The sequence below is a fragment of the Melanostigma gelatinosum genome (assembly GCF_949748355.1).
Source record: "Melanostigma gelatinosum genome assembly, chromosome: 6".
Taxonomy (NCBI): domain Eukaryota; kingdom Metazoa; phylum Chordata; class Actinopteri; order Perciformes; family Zoarcidae; genus Melanostigma; species Melanostigma gelatinosum.
This window is the reverse complement of record NC_136639.1, coordinates 4,435,982-4,458,556: the sequence shown is the minus strand read 5'-3', so window position 1 is coordinate 4,458,556 and position 22,575 is coordinate 4,435,982. Positions and strand designations below refer to the sequence as shown.

Here is a 22,575-nt window from a genome sequence, read left to right as displayed (position 1 = left end):
CGCCTGTGTGGGATGACACAGTCGCCTCTGTCGGAGGCTCTGGTGACTCTCGTCGCAGGGCCGCAGACAGGTCTCTGTTTGATGTACTCGTTCAGCGGAGGACCATTTAGGACTTTGTAAATGATGCTGGCTTCTTTAAGGCTGATAAGGTTGTTAAAACATAAAAACGTATGTTTCTTCAGGATGTGGCATTGATGATGGGTTCGCGGTTTCTTGTCTACGACTTTGAGTGCTCTCTTATACAGAGATTCTATGGGTTTGAGTGTTGCTGTGCACGTGAGTGAGCAGCTGGTCAGACAGTACACTAAATGTATGGCTGATGTAAAGATTACAGCATCATCCGCGTACATCTGTGTATGTATATTCTGACAGGAGTTGGGTAGTGTGTTAATAAACAGGGAAAATAAAAGCGGCCCAAGGACCGATCCTTGAGGAACACCGACAGGACATTCAAGACAGGGACACCTAGCACCATCTACAGTAACAGATTGTTTTCTGTTGGATAAGTATGATTTGAACCAGTTCAGAGCATGGGTGGAAAAGTTGAAATGGGTTAACCTGGACAGTAGGATTTGGTGAGCAGTGTCGAAAGCTCTCTTGAGATCTAAAAAGATAGCACCAACACATGCATTCTTGTCCAACAGACCCTTGATCTTTTCAATGAGGACACACAGGGCCGTCTCAGGCGAGTCATCACTCATTCACTCATGCAGCTGCAACTTTTATTGGATTTGCTCCATCCTTGACAGCCAGTGAAGCGCGTAGAGACATGTGTGATGATGGGGGGGGGGGGGGGGGGGGTGTATTTATTCTTCCAACTTTAGAGTTTGTTTACAACATCTGTTTCTAACCCCAGATGCTCAGCCCCCTGAATTTGCTCAAATCCAAAGCGGTGAAGTCAGATGATTGATTTCTGACTGACACACCACCTGTCCCATGTTTACTGTATAATTTCTAGTTCATGGTTATCTGATGACACTCATTTATTTAGAAATATGTCATAATGATATCAATTTAAACAGCAGAATATTCGATTTTCACACACGGTTACAAGCTTCAAAGGTTTTGTTTTTTAATTCAGGAGCCGTCTTAACACCCCTCACAATTTAAATTAGGATTTAGTGATTCACATTTCCAGATACATCAGAAAGTAATCAAATCATCACAAACAAATTGCCAAACTGGGGCTGTGTATAAGTACCGTAGGTATATTGTTTATATATTGCACTCAGCTGTTGAAAAGAAATGCTGAAGAATGACTTGAACCAAAGTTGAACTGTGCTGACACAATTGTCAATACGGGAATGGCGCGCGCGCGCACACACACACACACACACACACACAGGCATGATGAAATGTGTGTTACATCACTCACTAGGACCACAGCAGCTCTCCAAAACACAGGAGCCCTTTGAGAAACGTTCCCCTCTAGTGGCCGACAGGGGAAGAGGACCTGAATGCTGAACTGGTCTGGAGGTGGATCGACGTTTGCAGAGTTCATTTGTCAGACTGGTCAAATATGTATATGATTCCAGGATATTGTTCCAGAAATATAGGTCGTGAATGCCAGATTTTAAAAAATTGGACTGATAAAATATTGCAGCTGTGGAGAGGACAGACTGCAGCGTATCATTGGTGATTGGCTGCAATCTGCCCTCTCCTTCCAGGACATACACTGCACCAGGGGAAGATTGTGCCTCACCCGTCCCACCCTGGACACCAACTCTCTGAGTCATTTCCCTTTAGCAGGAGGCTGCGGCCTATCGGGACAGGGGAGGTTAACGGTGAACCATTGAGAACATTTTTGGCCGGTTACGAATGTCGTTCTACAGGTGAAAATAGTCTTGATATTAATCTAACAAGGGCGGCGAAAGAAAGCTCCAGAGTGTGTTCGAGTCCAGCAGTGTCTTTCAAAGAGACAATTGAAGAAGAGTTGAGAAGGCAGACAAATTAGCAGTGTAGTCGTTTAATTTCAGAATCAATGAGTCATCTGATCGGCTCCGATCAGCCTTCACAGGTCAAAGTATTTATAAATATGGCGCCAAAGCTCATTGAGTCAATGGAGCCTCGTGCTTCACCACATTGTGTTTTGTTCTAAATAATGAAGCCTTTGGTTACCGTTTACCGTGAAAAGTTCTCTCACTTTTGGATTAAATTCACTGCACCACTACTTCTCAGTTATAGGCGTGCCGAAACCCTTTCAATTACATTTCATGGCGTCATACTCGGTTTCAGTTGGCTACCACTTTAAATAATATAATATGATGTTTTCTTGATCACGGGTGTCTGTGTGATAGTAGCTGTTGTGTATGAGAATCCATATGCTAAAGATAAAGAAGCACAAGATATACAGGTTTACAAAAACAAACCTTTAATTCATATTACTATGTACAACACGTTATTTGAATAAACAATGAGCATAAAATGATAAAACAAATAACTTCTTCATGAGCGAGTGAGAAATCCCTTTTGCCGGGTCCTATATTTATCAAGATAAAACGCCTTCTGTTCAGTGAAATCTCACCCAAGCATGCACATTAGTTTGACTTTTTTCTTCCTGCCATGTAAACAGGGATACGTGCTGAACATCTGGATTTCGTGTCAGACTGCAGAGGGGCGGAGAGGAAGTAACCACACGAGGCTAAACGGCTTCGTCGTAGACCAGCTGGACGAACACTTTGTCTTGAAGCGCTTCGTTCTGTCTGTAGACGTACATCGGTGTGTTGTCAGCAGGCGGGCTCCTTTCCCCGCCCTTCTGCTCCTCGCCGCTCACGGCCTCCTCCTTGGAGATCAGGTCACTGTAGGAGGCCACGCAGAGGTCGTGGTCCCGGAGGGCCGCCGGGTATCGGAGCGAGGATCTCTCGATCCGCACCGAGCGTCTGACCGGAGTGAAGAAGCGGACCTCCTGGCCGTTGACCCGCCGCACCGCCGTCTGCTGGCCTGGATGGCCGCTGAAGGGAAAAGAAAATAATTTGCGTCATCATTTCCAACTTTTATCCAGCCTCCGAGAAATACTTTATTATGACGCAGCCAGTTCAAAAGGTCTGCAGATCACTCACTCTAGTGACTGTGCCTCGTGTTTCTTTACCCCACGAATATCCGTAGAAAGACGAGTGTGTGTCACTGCCTCTTTCAGAAGGAAAATGATGGCACGGTAGGGAGAGTTATGTTTAGGATTTTATTACAACTAGGAGCTACTCTTATCGACAGTATACTCTTAAAAACATATATCGAATTTAAAAAAACAAATCCAAGAAAAACAGACGGCAGAGCTTCTGTTTAAGCTCGTTTGTAAAAACAAAGAGAGAGAAAAAGAGTTTTTGGCTGATCGTGCATGCTGTGCACAGGTTGATCCAAGTTTTTCTTCAGCTCTGGATATCCAACAGATGTGCACAACTCCACTCAACCCTTAAAACGAACCGGCCAGCATGAGAAACATGAAACCGTGTGTGCGTTCCTGGAAGTTGTGGAAACGACTCAAACGTACCCCGGGGTTGCCGTGATCTTGTACTTGACTACAGACGAGTGTCCTCTCTCTCCACAGATGAGAGCTCCGACAGGTTTAGGAGTCATCATTGGGTTGGTGACACTCTCTGCGGTGACTTCACATGCTGCTATTTGGTCCTCCTCTCTCTCACTTTCTGCAGATGCTGACAAAAACAAGAAAATCTAAGTTAAATGTTTTTCTTTAAAACCTTATCATTTGCACAAATTTAGATTTTATTTTGAGTTGACTGGTGAAATTACAAAATCATTGGATCCTTAAAGCTGAAAACAATGAATTTATTGACCAACAAGCTGTGAACATGGACAGATCTCAAAACGTGTCATTGGTGTGAGCAAACAGTGGCACACTCTTCGTTAACTCTTTATCTGCTTAACGCTCTACTATGTTCACCAGCCAGTACCCAAACGTTTCTGTGTTTCCATCACGGCAGCACACAGCTAGCTTTTACAGCGTTTCACTGAAAACTCCACAGAATTAAAGTTATAATGATTTGTGTCTCGGGGGGAGGGGAGGGGCTTATCCCTGAACCTCCTTTAATTGAAGATGTTTGAGCTTCCTCAATAAAATCTTGCACGACTGTAAATTATGAGGTAATGGTTTGTGTGCTTAAAATGTAGGCATGTGTGATAACAGAACATGTTTGTGATGAATTAATGCAGGACTAAGGACCATCATGAAACTAAATACATTCAATAGAACTTTCTCCCAGATGTGTCGGCATAAGACACTAACATCTGTATCCAGACATGCAAACAGAAAATTAAGAGAATCTAAAAACATTCACTCAGGGTGGCGTAGAACTCATGGCACGTAGAGGACTACGATAAGAACATAGCATAAGGCAAAAACAATGAGGCCATGTTAACCAGCGTTCATTGAAATGAGTCAAACGAGGCCAAGCAGGCTGAACTACCTCGGATCTCGTCCCTTTTCTTCAGAATCTCAAACACCACGGAGCGCAGCTCGTCCACCGGCTGCGATCAAAGAGAAGCACAGAGAAGGAAAGATTAACTCGCGACTACGAAACCACATAAACCGTCGATTCTGATCACAGTCAGGGATGGATTCATGTTATCAACATGAACTATGCAGTGAGGGATGGATTCATGTTCATTTTCTACATTAAAACTTGTTCCAACAGACGCATTAAGATGCTGACTGCTTGGGCTCGGAGCATTTGAAGGTAGATGGTGAGCGCAGCAGTCGTGTAAGCGTCTCCCTTATTGTTAAACATCGTAGAAGACTTTAGGATGTCACAGGAGATCACGTGATAGGCATCTGCTGAAAACTGATTTCACCTCTGGCAGGGATTGCATCACGGCGCTGTGATTGCGCCATGTTCAAAATGTTAAACCATGCGTTGTCCAAGGCTGACTCAACTGCAATGGCGACGGTTTTTTTCTTCTTAAACAATAAAGTCTACACGTACGCCGGATATTTACTATTGCAGAGTGAAAGAATATTACAGATCTTCTAACATCTGAGAGATGATTACCTCCACCAAGGAGGTTTATTTATATATATGTATATATACATATATACATATATATATATATATATATATACATACATACACACACCAAAATACTGCATCTGTGATACTGCATCAACTGTTAACCGCTCTGTGGTTGACTGTCAGCTGACAAACCTCCATCGTCATATTTCCAAACGTCACAATATCAGTTTCAGGAAATTATAATGAGAACTGGTTCTAGACAAAACAACCCAACTGCGTGATTCAGTGATGATTCTCATCTCACTAACGGATATGGAAACGCAATACTGCCTGAAGCACTGATTGTGATAAGAGAGAGGAGATGAAGTGTGGCCGATGATTGTTAACAGCCACGTCATTTTTCACAACGTGTGAAAAACATGGATGACTCGCCTCCAGCACGACCCCAACAGCCTCTTCAAACATGGGCAGCACATCCAGGCGGCCCTCTCGTTCCATCAGGCGGGCCTGACAGATCCAGTATTTGGCAAACTTCTTGGACACCGCTGGCAGCCGGTAGAGAACCTCCCTCACCCGGTCTGGAGGGCAACCCTGAGGGAGCGAGGAAGGCTCGAGTCACAACTCACACAGGGAGAGAAACGGCATCAGTGTGCTTCAACCAACGAGCTGGTTGTGTGTTAACATCGAGCAGAAGCTCTCGGTTTTCATTATCTACACAAACTTCCTGGAGTGTAAAAGTGTGCAAATGTCAACGATTCTCACATTTCAGCTGCCTGTATAACAGATCCCATCAGACAATGTCCGCCACATAACTTCCAGTAACGTCTGAATAAAAAGGCCAAGGAAGCCAGAGATTCCTCCCTCAACAGCATGTACCTCTCCCAGCAATTTGATGCATTCAGCCAGGGACCGGTCCACGGCACAGATGAGGGAGTGGGCCTCGTCTTCCTCGTTCATGGCTCCCCAGAAAGGCTGGAGCACGGCCACAGTACGCCGGACCTGAGGTTGCACCGGCATCGGGGGACGCTTGTAGGAAATACCCTTGGCCTCCCGCCACTCCTGTAGTTTTCTCCTTGACACCAAACAATAGAGCAGAGGGCTCCATTAAAAGCACAGCAGAGAGACACAAAGGGTAGAGGAAGTGGAATGACTGAGGTCCCAGGACAAACGGGTTGATACCTTTAACATTTGACTCTGGACAAACAACTCCTGACAGACCAACCTTTTAGGAAAACCATCTTTTTGCTGGCACTTCAGAGTCTCGTGTCTAACTATTTATTTAACAAACAAAATAACATAGAAGTGTGAGACGAGATTCACGTCCTGTAAATACACAGAACATGTTCCCTGCATTGCTAAATAAAGCCATCCAATTGAGGTATGTTCGACAGCCAGCCTATCCTGTTAGTCATTTGACAACGTGGCAGTTACAGCGCTGCTGGCCTGGGTGTAAAATGCGATGGAAACCAGTCCCTGTCCACCCACACACATGTAATCACTGTCAATCAGGTTGGCTTTGAACCACGACGGCAGTTTGTTCACAGCGATCGAATCAGACAACGCGATTTGTTCCGGGAACATTTCACTCTCAGTCGTCACCCTTTCTTTTGTCAAAAAACGCCAAGCATCGAAACTTGGCATTGAATGCTCGGTCAGATGTCTTCTTCTTCTTTGACGAGACGGTTCTTGCTCTAAATCATAACCTATGTTTTAACCTAAAAAAATCATTCTTTTGGTTCCAAAAACGCAGGTAGAGATATAGTGAAAGTCTAACAATGCCCCGTGTTATATAGTGTACAAGCTAAACTCATCAGTAAGAGAATACTCTAGTATTGCTCCAGCAGAATGGCTTCAGTCATCACCAGTTACCAAACGCAACCCAAATACAATATGCCAACAAGGGCGGCACCATTCCTAATGATCGCTTGCTCAGAAATTAAATATTAAAATCAATAAAAATAGAAATATTGAATTATCACCCAGCCCTAAAGGTAACTCTCTTTGTGAGTCACATAGACAGGTCTGAGGTGTTGCAGCTCTTCTACTTACATTCTTTCCTCCTGGGCAGCGGTCACTTTCTTTCCCTCGGTCTGGGGAAAGACCCTGACTGGGACCTTGGGTGTCTTCGTGTTTGTGGCCTGCCCGGTGTGGCTGATGGTCCTGCCCGGCCGTGGCACTGTCTGGCACGTCACCGGAGCACTTGTTCTCTTTGTACCCGTTTGTGGTGGAGGGGCATTTGCTGAAGCGCGTCCCTTTTTGCCACCAGTCTCTTCGCGTGTCTTGGTTTTCCCTCCCAGCTCGGCCACAGCAGCTCGCATAACCCCGCTGACCGCTCTGGAAGCGCACCTGCTCGCCGGCCCAGAGGACGTTCGGGAGGCAACTTTGCGCGGTTGGCCATTCTTCTGCCCCGCACCTTCAGATGTCTGCTTTGTGAGCCGGTCTGTGGGCTGACCAGCTGCTCTGCCCTGTGGCTTAAAAGGTCCTGCTGTGGATTTCAGTCCACTTGATAATGGAATCTTAGAAGATGGCTGAGAATTTTTACCCAAAAGTGGTTGAGAGTTAGACTTGCTCTGATTTTGAGCTTTAATCACAGCTCTTGGTCTCTCGCGGTTGGTAGGTAATGGTTTCCTCTGACCCATGGCCGACTTCTGGGAAACAGAAACTGGTGACACGGTGCTGGATTGCACCTGTTTAGCTCCAGTGGTAGCGGCAGAGGTGGTGGGATCAGAGGTGTGTGTTACGTTCTGGCTTTGACTGTTTCTGGGACGGGTCACTGCAGGAGTTAGTCCCGTTTTTGTTTTGACCATGGGGCCGAGACTCACCCTGACACTGACTGTCGTCACTGGACATGACCAGGTGGCCTTTGAGCTACTGCTGAATCTGCTGTGTGACTGTGTTACGCCTGTACGAGGTGCATTTGAAGAGGCTCTGCCTGAAGAGGGGATTCCTGTGTTTGGTTGCTTTTTGAGATGGCTTGCTGCATTCGTGTTGGATATTGAGGACAGACCCGCAGCCCTTCTTGTCAGCACAGGGTTTTGATTCAGTTTTGGCTGTGCCGGGCCACTGGTTGCAGATGGACGACTGGTATTCTGCCGTCCAGTCAGAATGTTGGCTTTTACATTCACTTTGTTTGAGTCACCGAACGCTCCTCTGGCAGCAGGGGGTTTGGTTGATTGAGCAGCCAGAGTTTTAATTTTTGCGCGTTCATGTGTGAATCTGTCAGCTGGAGCCTTGTTCTCTTTTCCCTTAACAACCTGTAATAACAAAAACATAAATAGGAAAAAAACAAGTAAGATAAAAACTATTTGGTGTGAGATCTGACGAGCTAAATACACACTCTCTCACACACGAACATTCACCTGTTCACAAGGCACACCCACCTTTAGTGAAGTTGTCAGACGCTTCTTAACCTGACTGTCGTCACGGAGGTATGGTCTGAGGAGTCAAATTGAGATTATTTATTACCCTAGGTGTCTTAACAACAGCATTTGATGGACGCATTGTTGTGCGGTTGTTTTTCTTACTTTGGGTTGGGCTGTTTCAGCTTTCCTTTTCCTGCCAAGTATTCCATCAGCTTCTGCTTACGCAGCTCTGTGACAGATAATCACACAGGAATTCAGCACAGGTGACTTTCCATTATACTTTCATGCTTAGGGTTTGGAAATAATTAACTACTATCCAGCCACATGCTTTAGCGCATCATAAATGTGTCTGCGTACACATTCATTGCAGATGCAGAACTCTACTACAAGTTTTGGGAGCTCTCTTTAGGTTAACTCACCAACAAATAAAACATTCACAATATAAACAAATACAGTATATTTATTACAGCCAGCACACTGAACTACAGATCAGTTCCTCTTATTGGATGCAATGGACAGAAAAAAGCAAGTAAAGCTTGTGATGAAACTGTGATGAACAGAATAGAGATGATTCTTTTCAAGTATGTGAATAACCGTGTAGACAGGTGCTGCCATCTGGCTGTGGATGAGTGAGACATGCATCCGGCATTTGGAGAGGACTTAATAGAGAGAGGATATTATTTATTTATTTTAAATGTGATTTTTTTTAGTTGATAAACTATTAATAAATAACAATAGGCAGAATGAGCTATGATACATAAATAACTTTTTGCAGTCGTGTTGCATACATGTAATTTAACATTTACTTTCTCCAATAAACACTAAATATAACTCTGATCCAGCGCTGTTATTTACTTGGGTGAGAAGCCTACTCAATTGTTTTTTCTAGATGTGAAATTATTTTGAAATGCTCACTTTATTTTAGGCATAAATCCATACCTGGACCACCCATACCTATAATACTTATTCACAAAGTCACGTGATTAAAGGGACCAATGAAAATACTGCATCATTGTTTGTAACATTATAAAGGTGCAGCATTAGAATAAGCCCATAACGTTACTGCTAGCTTATGTTAATGTTTCACGCAATACCGTCAATATTCTTAGACAGTACAGCTTAATTTATTTAACGGTAGACGTAAAGTTCGCTAGCTAACTGATAGCTAGCGTTAGCTCATAGCTAACGTTATCGACTTATTTAGCTTTCATTCACTCGCTAACCTTTTCTGGAAAGTATCGATACGGTCTCTTCTTCTTCTTCCATGTCTATCAAACTTCAGTTTCCTCTTCTTGACCAAATTAATTTATGACAAATGGCTGGTTTGAGTTGTTGTTTTGGTGGTTTATGGACAAGTTAAAGTAACGTTAGCTTCGTAACATCGGTTTTGAAATTGCCGGGTGTGAACGCCTCCTCTTCTCTGATAGGACGATTTGAAATCTCGCGCATGCGCTAAACCCCAGCGCTGATTGGAGCAGAGAATGTAAACAAAGAAAGGGGCGTACAAATTGCACAGGTGCACATGGAAGTTTGCCTACAGGCCTGCAATTGTTTCCTGTCCTTACATGACTCTGGAGGTGAATAATATGTCCTGAATAGAAAAGAAAAGTGCAAAAGTATTAGGAATATAAATGACTAAAAAGTGAAAGTTATGAAGTCATGCATGATTGGTACGTGAATGGTATATTGCAGAGTACTATTCAATACATTATTGGATTATAATTATTGATGCATTAATGTGTTTAATTTGAAATCATTTTAATTACTTTATAACTGCTTAACATTCTGGTAGATGACTTGTGAATTTCCCCCACTGGGATCATTAAAGTATTATCTTAGGTTTCTTTCATACAAAAACCACTACGAGCAGCCACATGACGAGGACAAGGAACAAAAAGCGATAAGGTCATGCCAACCTGTGGCTGCCATATGCTGGCACTGATTAGGAATTGGTTGTGGGAGGAGCCAGCCTGAGGGCTGCTTTCACAACCCTCCACCCGATTCTTCATTCTCTGGGGAGCATTCCACCACATGTTGATCTGTATCTTGTACAAGAGAGTTTTGATGATGACGGTACAGCAGCACAAAATAAACGTGGGCCTCTAAAGAGCTGAAAAGACTCATGTCTGAGATATAATCTCATCTGAATAACGTCTCTGAGAGGATTTGACTGACTTGGTGGCTGATGAAGCAGCAACAACATCAAGAGCCACAGCAGTGATGGATTTGTGAGCTACTCTGGACAAACAGGACGTCAGACAAACACAACGGGGTTTCTGTGAAGGATCTGTGTGAAAAGAAGAATCCATCAGAAAGTGCTAAGAGGTGCTGCTATTGATCAACCTGTGCAGCAAAGAACAACATGGACTTTGTCTCCATCTTGTGACGTTTACAGGAAGTAGAATGTGTCCGTGCCGTCACATCCTGTGCACATGCTGCACATTCTATCATGTTGATGACATTGAGCACATGTGAGCGTGTTGTCCCTGAGAAGTGCATTCAGCAGGTGACAGAATGAATGAAATGTAAGAGTGAAAGCGTTTCTTAAACAGTGTGTTGTGTGTGTCCAACCCTCAGTGCTCCCTCTCTTCAGTGAGGCTTCTATAACAGACGTGAGCATCAACACACTGTTACAACTTCACATGACGAAGACGATCAACAACCACAATCATTCTGCTTCTTTGAGTTTTTAACAAACACAAAGTCTAAAAGCGACTCGTTCCTCGAGGAGATTGTTGGAAAGTATTATTATTATTTAACTTTTTAAGATTTATTTAAATATTGTCTTTTGTTATGATCTGGTTGATTAATTGTTTTTAATTATTTGTATTCTTTGTAATTTGTCACATGAATATTTCACAGATGTTTGTAAAAAACTTGAAACAACTTCATGCAGAACATTGTGAATAAAACCTGTTGGTGATTTAGTTACACGTCATGAAGCAGCATCCATCTGATGTACATTCATAAAGATATAGTTGATTCAATGAAACAAGACGGTTTAAACTAAAGTTCCTTTATGTTGATCACAAACATTTTAATTCATCGTTCATGTTACTGATCATGTAAAAACTACAAAAATCATCAAAAACAGAATGAAGAAGCATTGAAAGAATTACAAACTGAATCAAAACCCATTTATATTATTATGATCCATAATGTTCACCTGGTTTATAATTTTATATATTTTAGACTTTATATTTACACTCTTTATCTCTTCTAAACATAAAAAACAATTAAAACTGATGTTTCCAACAAATATAACAAAGTATCCAAAACTAAAATAACAGAAAAATATAAAATGTCAAAAAACACTGTTTATAATCTGAATTAACAGCTTTTCTCTTAAACGTTTTTATTTTTAACACATTTTTACACAACTACAGATCCTTACATCTTTAATTTATTAACTTCCAAAAATGAATTTCAGATTAAAACAATGATTTCTGTGTTGAGTAGTTAACGACAGTAGAGACAGTTAAGAAAAACAATTTCAATCATAAAAGATCATCAATCAGAGTCAGAATGTGTTTTGATTCACTGAACCTCTGAGACTCTGAGTGTAAAGTGTAAAACACTGAAATTATAACATCAAAGCTGAAATAACTCAACAGAAGAACCAGAAATCTAATAAAGTAAAACTGATGTCTGATGAAGATCAAAGTTAAAGAAACACACAACTGGAAACAAAGTGTTTGGTTCAGTGGATTCACTAAATGTTACATTGTGTTCTGATTCAACACAAGATGATGAAAACCAGTTTCATCAAAAAGTGATTTAAAATCATCCTTTAGTTGAACCTGTAGGTTTATCACCTGATGATGTAATGCAACTCATGTGTTGAGTAGATGTAGATTTTCTGTCATAACTATTGATTGTATTGATTCTATCAATGAGATGTTGACTCACAGTGAAGTCAGAGTAAAGTCTGAACAAACACCAACATGTCTGAACATCACAGAGAAATATCAGTTTCACACATTTTGATGTCAGCAGTTTTAGCATCACCAGACTTTCCAATATTGAAATATGGGAAGAGTTTCTCAGTGAAAGTGTCTCTGTGAGTGTAGATGTGAGTCATGTCTTCAGGGTCGTAGAAGGACACGTCCCCCATGTCATAGTCCAGCTGGACTCTGATCCTCTGGAGACTCTTCTTCACTCTGACAGTCTGACCAAAAACATCAGTGTATTTTCCACTACGATGAGTTAAACACCAGAATCCATATTCTGGTAAAGCATCTATCTTTCCCTTCCTGTCAACTGACTCTTTAGCCAAACCTACATTCCAGACAGGATGGTCTCCCACCTCCACCTCCCAGCTGTGTTTCCCTGAGCTGAAGCCCTCAGAGCCCAGAACAGTGGCATAGTTAGTGTTTCTCTCTGGATTGTGAGGAAGCTTCTGGTTTGTGTCTCCATATCTCACACTGGTCAGATCATCAGACAGAGAGAGCCAGCGGTTTGCAGTGTTTGGGTCCAGAATGACAGGACTGAAGTGGACCTTGTCCTTCATCTTCTCCCAGACTCTGAAGGACAGGTTGCCCAGGTGTTTGGCCACATCTATCAGCGCTCCTGAGACCAGCTGTGGATCTGACAGTGAGCTCTGGACTCTGGCTCTGGTCTGAGTGGCTTTATAACTGCTGAGGAATGACACGTTGTGTTTCTGCAGGTCTTCTTCAACAGCAGAGATGCTGTCTGACAGAGAGGAGATCTGCTCCTGAATCATCTTCATCTCTCTGCTGATAGTCTTCCCCTTCTGCTCCTCTTCCTCCCTCACAGCTGCCAGTCTGGACTCCTCTTCCTCTTTCAGGACCTGGTGGAGCTTGTTGAACTCTGCTCTGATCTGCCTCTCTGTGGACAACAGCTGCTTCTTGGAGAGTTGAATCATTTCATTGTATGTTTCCTCCACTTGTTTGTGTTTGTCCCTCTTGTCCTGCAGAGACTCTAAGTCAGATCTCAGCTGGTCCTTCAGGTCACTGACTGCTTGTTCTATAGGAACCAACTTGTGACTCTGGTGGAGAGAAAACTCACAGACAGAACACACAACTCTCTCTTCATCCTCACAGAACTGTTGAGTCTCTTCTCCATGTTTACTACACACCACCTCCACCTTCTTCTCTCCTTTTTCTGTCTCAGGTGATCCAGTTTTCTGTCTCTCAGCAAACGAGTCAGCCAGTTCCTTCAGTGCAAAGTTCACAGGATTGTCTTTTGAGGATTTTCTTTTACAAATGGGACAGTTTTTGTTTTCAGCTTGTTTCCAGAATAGTTGCAGGCAGCTTGAACAGAAGCTGTGGTTGCAGCTCAGAGACACAGGATCTCTGAACGTCTCTGAACAAACATGGCAGTTCAGGTAACTTCCAAAAAGAGCTCTTTCAGCCATTTGTCTTGGTATCTAAATTATCTTTCAACAACAAGACTCACCAGGTTACTGTTCCGTCTCTTCACTGGTTCAAATACTCCAAACGTGTGTTTTCCAGCAGAGATCTCACGCCCTGTAATGGCGTCTCAGCTCTGTTCAACAATGTCACAATCTTCTTTCTGTTCCACTAACCTGTGTGACAGGTGTAGTTATTAGGAGGAAATGCTGTTCTGTCCTTTAGTCACCAGCAGATGGTGTCATGAGGTCTTTCTGAGGTAAATATTTTACTCTTGATTCAGAAAAATATAAAATCCTTACAAAAGCATTTGTTGTTTCAAAGTTGAATCCAAAAATAAAGTCTTCTTTTTGTTTCACTAAATAAAGAACAGAACTGATCATAAAATAGCACAAACAAGGAGAAGATTGTTGTGTTGAGGACTGAACATTTCAACAGGCTCACTGACACTAAACCAGTTTTACTGCATATTATGTTTGTCAGCCGCTGTAACAGGAAACATGTTGTGCAAATAAACAAGTTGCACAATTCTTCATTCCTCACATGTTTACAGCGACTCCATCAAAAATGCATCCAAATGTATTTGTTGATCATATTTTCTGTCATTCGTTACTTTTTAGATTCAGATTAAAGTTATAAAATAAAATGTAAAATTATAATATTTGCCTCTGAATTGTAGTAAAGTGTAGAAGTATAAAGTAAAGTCAAAATTGTATAAGGACAGTACTTGAGTAAATGTACTTGTTACTCTCCACCACTGACAAGTCCTAAAGTATACAAAGATAAATACATATACTCCAACAATGCATGAGCGTTTAATGAGGGAAACATCTGTTACAAGTATTTAGGTTGTTTACAGAAATAAAAGTCGTCTCTGTTTAAAAACACTCAACAATAATGACAGGTGACACTGATCAGGACAATCTAAAGAGGTGGAGAAACTCACAAAAACAGGAAGTAGAACTCAACATGACACATGACCAGTGAACTTCAAAATAAAATAGGATATAGACGATCAAATAAAAAACCCTGACAGACCATAAAGACCATAATATTATCAGAAAACTCGACTTCAAAGTATCAAAAGTCAGAGGACTCTTTTAGAATGAAAATACTCAAGTGAAGTAAAAGTACCTCAGAAGTGTACTGACAGTATTCAGCCGTAGGAACATGGTAACACTGGTTGGTCACTGGGTCTCTGTGTTCTGTAGAAATATTAGATGGACAGAACTGCAGCTCATAACCTGATCAGAATAACTGTCTCTAGAAAATGGGCGACAGCTGATGTTTATTGTGAAGTCCCTTATCATTTCAGTGAACAAATACAAGACACAAATCCAAATAAGTTACAAGGCTTTATTCAATATTTCACTGCACATCATTTAAATACTTGTTAGGACGCAGATTTCCAAATAAATATCTACATGTATATTAAAATGGTGCATAAATAGACAAATACATGAATAGATAAAAGCATCAACAGTGTGTCACGTCACTCAGCACAATAAATACACAGGGTGTTCACCAGAGAAGCACAATGATGCCATCTTCTGGTGAAACTTGACTTAAGTCAGTACACGAAGCATTTCACTTCCTGTACTTGGTACATACAGTAAATAGAAGCACTGGAATACTCGCAACCTTTTACCAGACAACCGTATCGTGTCTTTGTTGCTGTTCTGAATCTAAATAGCTGAAGTGCAGAATATTATTACGCTCTGTTCCATACCCCCAAAATAACGTCTTCTTCAGAGGGTCAAACTTGACCCCCAGATGCAGATCCACATTCCACTTTGGGCGTCTTTGGCAGGTGTTTAACTCTGACGTTCAACCTCCTGTCGGATGCTGAAGGTTCGGGAGCGCGTGGCGGACTCCAGGCACATTGCCAGCGGCTTGTTGTCCTGCTGCGCCGTGCTGATGTACCAGTTCTGGTAGGCGACGGACATGAGGGTGCTGATGTTCACCCCGGTGTCCTGTCTGTAGAAGAGGAATCTCACCAGGTCGCTGTCCACGCTGATGCTCGTGCCCAATCCGCTCAACAGACTCTTGTTCTCCACCGCCTGAGGGTGTGAAGAGGTAAAGGTCAGGGTCTGCGTAACGGGTCGCTGCATCACCCTTTCATAGCGCTACAAAGCGTGTGGTGAGAATCGCGTGACGAGTCACGAGCTTTACCTCCAGATGCAGAGTTGGCTCGGCGCCATCTTTGCGGCAACTCAGGTAGAGATTTGTGCCCTTGATGGCCAGAGCCACCGTTCTGCCCTCCACGCCGGGTGCAGGGTGCAAGTATGTCGACATGTTCAGGATAACTGAGGAGAGGAGAGAGGGAAGAGGTTCGCTTTCATTGTTTGATCTATTGTTCTGTTTTGTCAGTTGTTTATTTTGTCTTGGACCTCACTGTTGAGTTTTCTGTTGTTGTGTTGCTTTGTCTGCACTTTGTAAACTCTGTTTTTAAAGGTGCTATATAAAGTTATTATTGTTGTCGTTATTAATTATCCACTACCTTTATTTGACAGCTCCATTAACTATTACTTAGTGATTCAGAGTTTACATTAAAAACACTTTTGCTTGTGACTGAGTCAAGGTTTACAGTAAATTGAGATATTAGTACCTCAAATAAAACATCACCTTTAAACAGCTTCAGTTTAAATATCAAGCCAACAGAGATGAACTGTAAGAAACCTGTCATCCCTGCGTTTAAATGTCTAACATTGACTTTGTTTATGAATGATTTTCTAACCGTCTGATCTGACTGTCCATGTATAATCACCTTTTTTGGGCTCAGCGCCTCCCTGCAGCATCACTGCGTGGAGCTCCATGCTGTTCTGGACCTGAACTAAGCTCCTCTTCTCTCCGTCGTACATGCTGCACTGCTCCTCGCCCGTCCAGCTGACCTGAAGTTGTGGAGCTGAACCACGCTCGAACACAATTTCCTCTGAGGGAGAAAGAGGCACGTCTGATTAGTGATGTTGTGATTTTACGTCTTATTTCTTTAGGAAGCAGCAGGAATTGCAAAGAAACAGTTGAAATAGTCTCTTCCTGCTAACAGAGAAACCAGCGCAGAAAGTCCCTTTTGTCAATGTGAAATTGTTGGAATAAAGTCTCCTCCGTGCGCTTACCTTCCACGATGCCTTCCAGCATGATGCTGAGCAGGTCCTCGTCTCTGAATTCGCTGCTCATCAGGGATTCTGAGCTGCTGCCCTTAAACCTCTCCATGGCGACGATGAGGTTGACCACGTGCCTCATTGTCAGCGGGTGACGGGAAATCTCAAAGTCCAGTCCTTTGGGCATCTCGGGGCTCCACATCTCGCTCACGTTGCATTTCATCTCGGATTCCATCTTTTGTTTTCTGAAGCAAGGAAAATCTGAAGGAAGATAAATGTACAGTGTCACAAAACATTTCGGGAAACACAGCAGCAGCATTTTCAGGTAACTTTTGCTATTTATTCCCTCATTGTTTCAAAATTTTGTATTCAATACCCTGAAATAAAATAGTTTACTGTTTTACTCTCAGTTCTAAAAGCTGCTGTGTGTGCTGCTGCAGTGATTTATGATTCACTGCAGTATCAGCACTTGACAATAAGGCACTTATACACGCTGGACAGGACGGCATTTGATAGATGCAGTTCAATCTGACAGAAACATAATACACCTTGTAGTTTCTAGTTTATTCATGACACAACAGGCAGCAGATTATGTTAAATAAACCACTTATCCTATCAAAGTCAGAGAAGTAAAAAGAGTCACTTTACCTGTTGAAGTCAGTAGAATAGAAGTTGTTTTAGTGTGTCTGGTTTAGATCCAGCAGTCGTCCTGGTGTCAGTGTTGTTCTGCCGTTCTGTGCCGACCTGAAGGGTTTTTATACACTCACCAGAGCCGTCGAGGGAATTTTCCCTCTCAGACAGGAAGTGGGATGGTCGTGTCTGCTGCGCTCACTGTGATGAAATACTGTACTTACACACTGCTGCCGTACACACACGGCTCAGGTGTACTGTGGGATTGTGACACACGTATGTTGGAATCAAGAAAAAAAACGTAGCAATACATACAGTATGAGATACATTCTTCGTAAAATACAGATGGTTAGATAGTTGTTTTGGTAATAGAATTCATACTATCTTTATCCCTTTAAGGGGGACATCTTTCTCTGCATTTGACCCATCCCTGTATATAGGAGCAGTGGGCTGCCAATGACAGGCACCCGGGGAGCCGGGGGTTCAGTGTATCGCTCAGGTACACTTCGACACCTGACACGTCCCAGTCGGGGATCGAACCGTTGACCTTCCGGTTCCCAGACGACCTCTTAACCCAGTGCGCCACGGTCGCCCTGGGTCGTCAGTGTAGAAGATTTAAAGCACAAGTTTCAGGACATTTTAGGAAATAAGCGTGTTCTTTTTGAGGCGGAGAGTTAGATGAGATGATTGAATCCACTCTGAAATCTGAACGGTAACTCGTTATATATGAAGCTAATGCTAAAACTAGTAGAGGGTTAGCTTAGCTTAGCACAACGACTGGAAAAAGGGGAAACAGCGAGCATGGCGCCAACCTGAGGTTAAGATAATGTCGGCATTGTACATTTCGGCAAACCAAAAGTACTTTGTTAGGTTTTGTGAAAGATCATGATGTTGAGTCTTGGTTTGATACGGGATGTGATCAACGGGTTTAACTTTCATGGGTGTCTGAGCCATTCATCCACCACATCTTCCTCTGTACATGGATTTATCTGGTTAGATGTGATTAGAAACGTATTTGTGATGCGTAAAAAACGATCTTAATCCTAATTAACACGGCGTATCTCGTTTGTTTAATCTGTACAAAAATCAAAGTGTAAAAACAGCAATGTGTCTTTTTATAGGAGGAGTTAGGCCTAATTATGGCGCTTGAAAAACAGCTAATTGATGTTTTTAGCCTTCAGTTTTTGGAAACATAAAAAAGACGAGTTAATTAATTGGCTTAGAGTTGCTGGTCGGTGGATTTTGGGAACTTTCAGACAGATCCTGGCAAGTTTTCTTCCACTGCTTTCAACCTTTGTGCTAAGCTCAGAGTATTTCCAAAATAAGTGCTGCCCTTTAGAGTAAACAGAGTTTACTTTCATATGTTATACCAACCATAATAAATGAAACATCAGATTCATATTAAAAAACGTTTTCCAGCAATAACATCTGTCTGTATGTTAAAAGTTGATGAAAAATCAATAAAAGTCTGGCATAAGCCACCACTGTACTGACCCTGTATTTAAACTGTAATGACTATAATAATAATAATAACAATAATAATAATAATAACAATAAATATTGCAATGATTGAAGATACATTTCCATTAGTCACAACTGGGTAAAAGTTGTTTAATTTTGGAGAAGTACTAAAAAAGTACACATCTGTCTGTCACAGTTTGCATATGAAATGCAAAACCTTCTGATCTAATATGATCTAATCTTCTCTCGTCTTTGAGCAGGCCCTTTGGGGTTTTGCGGTTCTTTTGATGAAAACAAAAATTCCACCAGCAGTAGAAGATTTGCGCGTTGTTTAGACTTGCATAACAGCGGCTGAATCTCATATTTCTTCACTTCCCTGTTGAGCTGTGGTACAGGGGGAAGCTGCGTCATCCAGTCTGAACTCAACCTGATGGAATTCACACTGTCTGGAGGGGCCAGGGCTGCGATTAAATTATATTTATGTTATAAACTAAGTGTTCTCTGAAGCCCAGTTATTAAACAGCAAACTAAGTATATATCTGCAAAATATCTTTCTTTTATGCTTAAAAGTGTGTCAGTAATAGTAGGCCGACTACCACGACTACTACCACGACTACTACCACAACTACTACTACGACTATTACCACGACTACTACTATACGACTACTACTACGACTAATAATACGACTACTACTACGACTACTACCACGACTACTACTATACGACTACTACTATACGACTACAAGTACGACTACTAGTACGACTAATAATACGACTACTACTACGACTAGTACCATGACTACTACTATACGACTACTATTATATGACTACTAGTACGACTAATAATACGACTACTACCATGACTACTACCATGACTACTACTATGACAACTACTTCGTATGTGATCCACGTACAACTTTAACTAGGAAGTATAAAGACTGTTAAAAGTTTTTAAAAAACACTGCTGTGTGAAAAGTGAGTACACCACTTCTGTAGTTATTTCAACCTAAACGACAATCTTTTCCTAAACCTAACTAAGTTGTTTTGTTGTCTAAACCTAACTGAGTTGTTTCCCGTGAAGACGGAAATTTATTTTGAAAAGACTGTATTGAGACTTGTTGCTGGACTTTTCAGGGGGAAACACACCAAAAATAACTTCTTGTAAGACGTCTTTGTATGAGGATACGTTGATGCACAACGTGATGTGTATTGTGTTGAGACCGCAATTAACTGATACACCGCCCAGCGGCATGCTGGGTACAGCTCGGCTGCTTTGAGCGAACACTAGTTGTGGCAAAAGCTGGAAGATCAGGACTGTCAAGTCCAACGTAGCCTGAAAAGCAGTGGAAAGATTTGATTTGTCGGGTGCAGAGAGGTGTGTGTGTGTGTGTGTGCGTGTGTGTGTGTGTGTGTGTGTGTGTGTGTGTGTGTTTAATAGCTTGGGTGTGTTGTAATCGCAGTGACATGTTGTTGCTCTTCCTCTGTGTGAATCACTCTCCTTTAACTGCTGCTGACTAATGTTTTGGAAATAAGGAAAAATGGAGTTTCTGTCAGTGCTGGAGCAACACTTTCACATCCCATTAACATCTATCCTTTTCATTTAACTGAAGGAAGTGAGCAAAAGAAGAAATGGCACAATGGAGTTTCTGAAATTTTAAAAATAAATGAAGTTATGTTATTTTTGTTGTGGAAAAAGTCAGAATCCACCTCAACAAATATGCACAATGTAACAGCTTTAAAAGCTAAAACTGTCTGCATTATAACAATATACAACTATAACATGTTTACGAACATCTTGCACTTGAGAAAAACTGTAAATTACAAATCAAAATTTGGCCAAAGCGGCACAATTAAGGAGGAAAGTTAACATCTAGTCAGCTGCTCATTTAATTATACACAGCAGTCACTTGTCCTCTTCACAAAAATCCAATAATAACACATGAAACATTCAAATAAGATGAAACGTATCATCTATGAAACAGAACGATCGATGCAAAAGATTAAAAAACAGTTTCAGTCAGTGTTGGGAAAACTGTCTTATTGTACAGTTTCCACTGGAACACGTGACCTTGAATACACTTAAGTTTGATCGTGATATCATCGAAGTGACGCTTCATTGAGTCATTTCTTTAAAATTATGAACAATAAAGACATCCCAACAATAACTCCACCAATTCTGTCATCATGTAAACTACACAGTGAAACGCACGTAAACCTTTTCAAGCCAAACATGTGAAGTCAGTTTCAACGATATGTGACAAGAAAAATATACATTTTCTGTAACTCGTCCTTAATCTCTGCTCGGTTTAAGATGCTAAGAGTCACATGCCCGATGTTTTTATAGGCAAATTATGAGATATTTATTGATCGTTATTCCACTTAGAGAGACAATTTATTATTTCAGCTCATTTTTTGGATGGTGGCTTTGCTAATCTTTAAGGATATACATACATGTATGCATTCAAACACTTAAAAAACTGTTAATATGAGATCATATAGAGGGTGATCTGTTAATCTGAAGAAAACAATGACTAATATTTCTTTTGTAGTTAATCTTGATGAAGAGAAAATAACCTGGGGGTGTTTTATTATAACAAGTTGCGGTCTGTTGTGATTTAATTACCTGAGAAATGTGTTTACTTGAGCTTCTTGTGTGCATATTATATAGATATTCAAATTATACATATTTTAAAAGAAAATACTGTTCTTAAGCGGGTTGTTTTACCCGATATTACTTTTCTTTTATTTTACACAACTCTCTTTGTATTTACCTGCACTTATTTCGGTCCTTCTGGGGATAAATAAATGCCTATCTTATCTAATAATAACTACTAATAATATAATAAGGCCGTTTAATTCAGACATTTTCTGGTAAAACGTAAAATGCAGGAGTATTTTTTGCGACTTTAAGTGATTTAAGATCTCAACATCTGATCTGAGACGAACCGTGAATGTGAGTGGTACCCATGTTTCCCTAAATCCTCCTCTGAGGGTGTGGGGGACTTGTGTCGGGTGTCATTTCATACAATGAGGACAAATGTGAGGAGAGATCACATCCAGTGAACTCGCTCCACTCTGTTCAACAGCAGCTTTCTGCATCGTGCTCGCCCGATAGTTTCATACGCCGGAGGAAGTTTCATCAGAGCCGGTGTAATTAAATACTCTGTTGTTAAATTCCGCCTGTATTCTTCCTCTGGAGCATCACTCGTTCGTGACTCGGTCACATCCTGCAGAACTAGTTTCACGGGCAAAATTCCCGGTGTTGTAAGAGGACGGCGGGGAGCAGCTCAGTCAATTCAAGCCACTTCCCAAAAAAACTGCTGAGCTCTCACTTCCTCGTCCACGCGTGCGTGTCACAAACCCCGAGCAGACGTTTCATCGCCGCGTGTCGTTTACGTTACTGTATGTGTGACACAAAAGCACTAATTACTGCTTGAGAGGTTCACGCACCCACAAGAGAAGGGGGAAGTCCACGTGATTTCCTTGGCAGGAGGAACTTTAAAACAGTTATTTATCTCCACATTACATCAGTGGCAACACCAAAGCGTATGGCGGCCAACAAAGGCAAGTAAAAGGTAATAAGACAAGTCCAACATACATTAAGTTAAATTAAAATGGAGAGTTTAGTAAACGGCATTGTCATCCTAAAGGAGAATAAAGAAAACAAAACCATCACAAAGGTCCA

At 41.7% G+C, this 22,575-nt stretch overlaps 3 protein-coding genes across 3 annotated transcripts; all 3 read right to left on the bottom strand.

The window, feature by feature from the left end:
* Nucleotides 1-2,423: 2,423 nt before the first annotated feature.
* ckap2l (cytoskeleton associated protein 2-like) lies at nucleotides 2,424-9,698 on the bottom strand. The gene is made up of 9 exons (XM_079270514.1): nucleotides 9,550-9,698; nucleotides 8,489-8,555; nucleotides 8,345-8,399; nucleotides 7,014-8,218; nucleotides 5,841-6,036; nucleotides 5,397-5,555; nucleotides 4,422-4,482; nucleotides 3,488-3,650; nucleotides 2,424-2,951 (listed from the first exon to the last, which is right to left on the bottom strand). Exons 1-9 carry the CDS (start codon nucleotides 9,590-9,592, stop codon nucleotides 2,642-2,644), a joined length of 2,259 nt encoding a protein of 752 aa, XP_079126640.1. The 5' UTR covers nucleotides 9,593-9,698; the 3' UTR covers nucleotides 2,424-2,641.
* Nucleotides 9,699-11,800: 2,102 nt separating this feature from the next.
* Nucleotides 11,801-13,703, bottom strand: LOC306778826 (nuclear factor 7, brain-like; the record flags this gene model as incomplete). The annotated part of the gene is made up of 1 exon (XM_079270527.1): nucleotides 11,801-13,703. The coding sequence occupies one exon, from the start codon at nucleotides 13,701-13,703 to the stop codon at nucleotides 12,282-12,284; it is 1,422 nt and encodes a 473-aa protein (XP_079126653.1). The 3' UTR covers nucleotides 11,801-12,281.
* A 1,441-nt stretch (nucleotides 13,704-15,144) lies between these two features.
* Nucleotides 15,145-17,584, bottom strand: LOC306778836 (interleukin-1 beta-like). Its single transcript, XM_079270543.1, has 5 exons — nucleotides 17,448-17,584; nucleotides 16,815-17,060; nucleotides 16,466-16,630; nucleotides 15,871-16,004; nucleotides 15,145-15,758 (listed from the first exon to the last, which is right to left on the bottom strand). Exons 2-5 carry the CDS (start codon nucleotides 17,032-17,034, stop codon nucleotides 15,513-15,515), a joined length of 765 nt encoding a protein of 254 aa, XP_079126669.1. The 5' UTR covers nucleotides 17,035-17,060; nucleotides 17,448-17,584; the 3' UTR covers nucleotides 15,145-15,512.
* Between the last annotated feature and the right edge of the window lie 4,991 nt (nucleotides 17,585-22,575).

What these genes read in the sequence shown, in the direction of transcription:
- LOC306778836 (XM_079270543.1), bottom strand. Translation starts at nt 17,034, where the DNA reads ATGGAATCCGAGATGAAATGCAACGTGAGCGAGATGTGGAGCCCCGAG. An exon ending in AGGCGCTGAGCCCAAAAAAG is followed by an intron (nt 16,005 to 16,465) that starts GTGATTATACAT and finishes TCCTCTCCTCAG; the next exon opens with TTATCCTGAACATGTCGACA. An exon ending in AGCCAACTCTGCATCTGGAG is followed by an intron (nt 15,759 to 15,870) that starts GTAAAGCTCGTG and finishes TCACACCCTCAG; the next exon opens with GCGGTGGAGAACAAGAGTCT.
- ckap2l (XM_079270514.1), bottom strand. Translation starts at nt 9,592, where the DNA reads ATGGAAGAAGAAGAAGAGACCGTATCGATACTTTCCAGAAAAG. An exon ending in GTCTGACAACTTCACTAAAG is followed by an intron (nt 8,219 to 8,344) that starts GTGGGTGTGCCT and finishes TTGTTATTACAG; the next exon opens with GTTGTTAAGGGAAAAGAGAA. An exon ending in AAGATCACGGCAACCCCGGG is followed by an intron (nt 2,952 to 3,487) that starts GTACGTTTGAGT and finishes TTTTCCCTTCAG; the next exon opens with CGGCCATCCAGGCCAGCAGA.